The 4,189-nt window shown below is 44.2% G+C and overlaps 1 protein-coding gene across 1 annotated transcript; it reads left to right on the top strand.

Moving 5' to 3' along the window:
- Window positions 1-2,494: 2,494 nt before the first annotated feature.
- On the top strand, window positions 2,495-3,661 carry LOC149949079 (uncharacterized). Its single transcript, XM_090169157.1, has one exon. The coding sequence runs from the start codon at window positions 2,495-2,497 to the stop codon at window positions 3,659-3,661; it is 1,167 nt and encodes a 388-aa protein (XP_090025283.1).
- Window positions 3,662-4,189: the final 528 nt, after the last annotated feature.

Here is a 4,189-nt window from a genome sequence, read left to right as displayed (position 1 = left end):
TAAACGAGAGTTCAAACTCCGCAATCAGCGTACAGATTTCGGGGGGCCGCCTTCCTAGGCGAACACCTACCCAATCTTTTGCACTTAACCTAGATGCATTGCACCCAAATCAATCTTGCCCACTCGGGAATTTCTCCTTAATAGGAAAATTGACCTCTTGTCTTTCCAAGAGCCTTTGCTCCGTGACGGCAAGGTGCTGGGTTTCCCAGTTACTTCCCGTCTGTGTCACGCTCCTGATGCCTTAACTGTTGACATGCTGAATCTCTTTGCTTCCAGGCATGTATGTGCTGCGAACATTACCACGTCTACCACGAGTTTCAATTTATACTCTGTTTATTGTCCGCCCTCGGTGGATATAAGTGTTATTTTATCAGAATTATCGGAGCTGTTGGCCTCCCACAATAACCCCTTCAAGGTAATCACCGGGGATTTTAACTGCAAAAACACCCTATGGGGGTCACACACTAATGACTCCAGAGGCGATGCAGTGATCGACTTTTTAAACACACACGATCTATATGTCTCAAACGATCCTCATTCCTTGGCGAATTTCTTCCCTCCTAACGGGGAAAGTTTGATCGACTTAGCTATCTGCTCTAACGATTGTGCTTTACACCTGCATAACTAGGTGGTGCTCGATGAACCATCCTGTAGCGACCACCGATATATAACCTTTGAGTTATCATCCCCAATTCATAATGTCGTGGCTGACGCCTCTTACGAGCATCGTTACTCCACCAAAGGGTGCGACTGGTCGGCTTTTGACGAGGCAGCTAAGCTTGCCTTAGAACCTTTTGAACACTTCCCGTTGTCTTCTTCAGCAGACATTGAGGAGTTTGTTTTACTTTACACTAAGGAGGCTATAAACCTCTGTGACACATTTTTAAAACACAAGTCACCCAAAAAATTTACCTCTGTCCCATGGTGGAACAAAGAATTAACTTCCCACAGAAGTAAACTTCGCGCCCTACGCCGAAGGGCACAACGTACTAGAGATCCAGGGCAGCGGGCTCCTGCTAAAATTGCTTATAATAAAGAGAACGCTTTGTACAAGCGCCTATTAAACCATTCCAAAATGACTTCTTGGCGAGAGGACTGCTCCAATGTGAGCGAAGGTAATCCTTTCACCCTGCCTTACAATATGGCTTCTCACAAACTAAGGCTTAAAACTCAACTTACAGCGGTCCGCCGCCCTGATGGTACTCTAACTGAATCCCCACTTGCTACTTGCACAGAAATTCTCAGCAATTTATTTGCACAAGACAACCCACACGATGACTTGGCTATACACATCCCCATACGGGAGCAGGCTCCTACGGTACCTGATACCGAGGATGACCGGGATATGACTCTAGATGAATTAAATAACATTGCTCATAACCTGCCCAATAATAAGGCCTTGGGCTTGGACGGTCTGACTTTGGAAATTATCCTTGCTCTTCATAATTCTACGCCTCAAATTCTACTACGAATTTTTAATTCTTGCCTCAAATACCACCACTTCCCTTCAGACTGGAAGTTGGCTCATTTTATTTTACTACACAAACCCGGCAGAGATCCCTCTCTTCCCAACTCATACCGTCCAATCAGCCTTCTCGCTGTATTAGGCAAACTTTTTGATAAATTTTTGACTCAACGCCTTTATCACTTTCTATTTGCTCATGGCCACCTCAATGAAGCTCAGTATTGTTTTTGCCACGGCAAATCCACTACTGGCGCAATACGAAATCTAGTTAACCTAATTACTGATGCTACCTCAGAAAACGATTACCTCTCGTTGATCTGCTTGGACATTAAGGGTGCGTTTGATAACGTCTGGCCACCGGCAATTTTGCACCGTCTTAAAATATTGAACTGCCCTGCTAATCTTTACGGTTGCTTCTACAGCTTCCTCACTAACCGGCAAGCGACGGTGATCACCACTGAAGGTAGAGTCACTCGTCTAATTTCGAAGGGCATTCCACAGTGTTCTTGTGCCGGCCCTGTGCTGTTGAATGTCATAATCGACACTTTTCTTTCACACTCATTGCCGGACCAGTGTGAATCGCAAGCTTTCGCCGACGATTCTGCGTTGGCTATTCGCGCCCTTAATCGTCGTTTGCTAGAGAATCGAGGTAACCTTGCCTTGAGCTTGCTCGAGCAATGGAGTTCGGAATACAAACTGTGTTTTCCCCTGAAAAAACACAGGTCATGACTTTTCATGGTTTGGGTTCCCCTGACCGACTACCACAGTTAACTATGTGTGGACAAAAATTGGCACATTACACGGAATTTAAGTACTTGGGAGTTGTCATTGACAACCACCTTAGCTGGCTCCCACACCTAGCGTCGATTAAAAAGAAAAATTACTACTCTTACCCAAAACATTGCCCACGACGCCCACGACACTTGGGGGATCAAGGGATCCGCCTTACGCCACATTTACAAACGAGGGTTCTAACGTATAATTGTTTATGGAGCGGGTGCATGGTGGAAAGACACTGGACACGTTAAAATGAGTTTAGCTCTCCGTAGTATACAGCGTATCTTTGCGCTGTGTTTAACAAAGGCCTGTCGCACTATCTCAACTGATGCTCTGTTAGTTCTGGCCAGGCTTACCCCAGTAGATCTGGTTGCCAGTCAAGAAGCGGCACTTTTCCGCTTACACTCCATTGGTGCCTCTACATCCCACTGCTCAGCCTCCTTTTTTCCCAACAACTTAGATAAACCACACGATATATGGGATGAACATCCGGCCTGCCGTTTGTCCTACCCTCTCACTACCTCTGACCCAACGGGTTCTTGGTACGAAATTTACACTGGCGGTTCGAAGTCCGAGGCTGGGGTTGGGTGCTCATTCACCGTTTTCTGGCACGGTACTGAGACTCACTTCGAACGATATTCCATCAACCCTGAGAGTGATATCTATGCAGCTGAAATGCTTGCTATCCTTAGAACCCTACAATGGGTTCAATTCCAACAAATAAAATCCCCTGTGACTATTTTCAGCGACAGTTTCTCGTCACTACAAACAATACAAAACTCTGACTCCTGCAGCCAAATTGGCTTTCAATTTAAATCAATTTTACATTCCTTGGCCCCGCTTACCGTCACTCTGTCCTGGGTAAAGGCTCATGCGGAGACGATCTGTAACGAACGGGCTGATATGCTCGCTAAGCAAGCAGCTACTGGTATGGGGACCAATGTAGTTCTACCCCTTACTAAGACTAACCATAAAAAGGTATTCAAGGACCTGTCCTTGGTTGCCTGGCAACAGCAATGGATGGCCTCTTCTAAAGGTCGTTTCACTTACTCTCTTATTCCGACTATAAAATCCGTCAAGGATAATGTAGATTATTACTCCACACAGGCCCTCAGTGGGCACGGGAAATTTCACGAGTATTTGTTCCACTTAGGCCATTGCTTAGAACCTTCCTGCGTGTGCGATGAGTTATCTGCACCCGTCACCCATTTTATTACCACTTGTCCAATTACTGCGAGGTTTCACGGCCTCTTCACTAATGCTACCGGCGAACCGGTGCTCACTCCCACAAATTTTAAACACTTTGCGCAACTAATGAAAACAATTACATTCCGGTTTCCGAACATTATATCCATGCATTCTTCTAATGCTTCCAGTACAACTATTGCGTCTAAGAGTATTGACGTTACTCTGGACTAGGTGAGCTGTGCTCTTCAGATGACTTTTCTGCACTCTTTGGTTAAAACTCTTAGCGTCAAAATTTTTCTCACCCGTTTAACTTTAGATCCCCATTTCTACCCTTTTATTTAATTTTATTGAGTGTCTCCTTCCGAACCTCGCTTTCCCCTGGGAACTTCACACTGTTCTCTCCCCCTTTTCTTACTTTGCCCCTGTAGTATGGAATTTATTCCGTGGAGCAGGGGGTACAAAACATTAAACTAACCCTGATACTATAAAAACACAAAAATGAAAATAAAATAAAATCAGTGTTTGTTATTTCTATAAATATTTCAATATTAATATATTGTTATTATTATGTTAAGAGTAAATCGCACAATTTTAATAAGAGTTGAGCCAGTCAATGGTATACAACATTACAAAAAGTTCAAATGGTACTGATTCACGAAGTTAATTATTCTAGATTTCGTTTCAAACTGAGAGACTCTTTAAACTAGTTCGCGTGTTTCACTTTTTCTTTCCTGCTCTCTTCCAACTATCTTGCGATAT

This window comes from Leiobunum rupestre, chromosome 3, assembly GCF_980474605.1.
Source record: "Leiobunum rupestre chromosome 3, qqLeiRupe1.1.hap1, whole genome shotgun sequence".
Lineage (NCBI taxonomy): Eukaryota > Metazoa > Arthropoda > Arachnida > Opiliones > Sclerosomatidae > Leiobunum > Leiobunum rupestre.
Note: the sequence above shows the minus strand (reverse complement) of the source record. Positions and strands in the feature narration are given on the sequence as shown.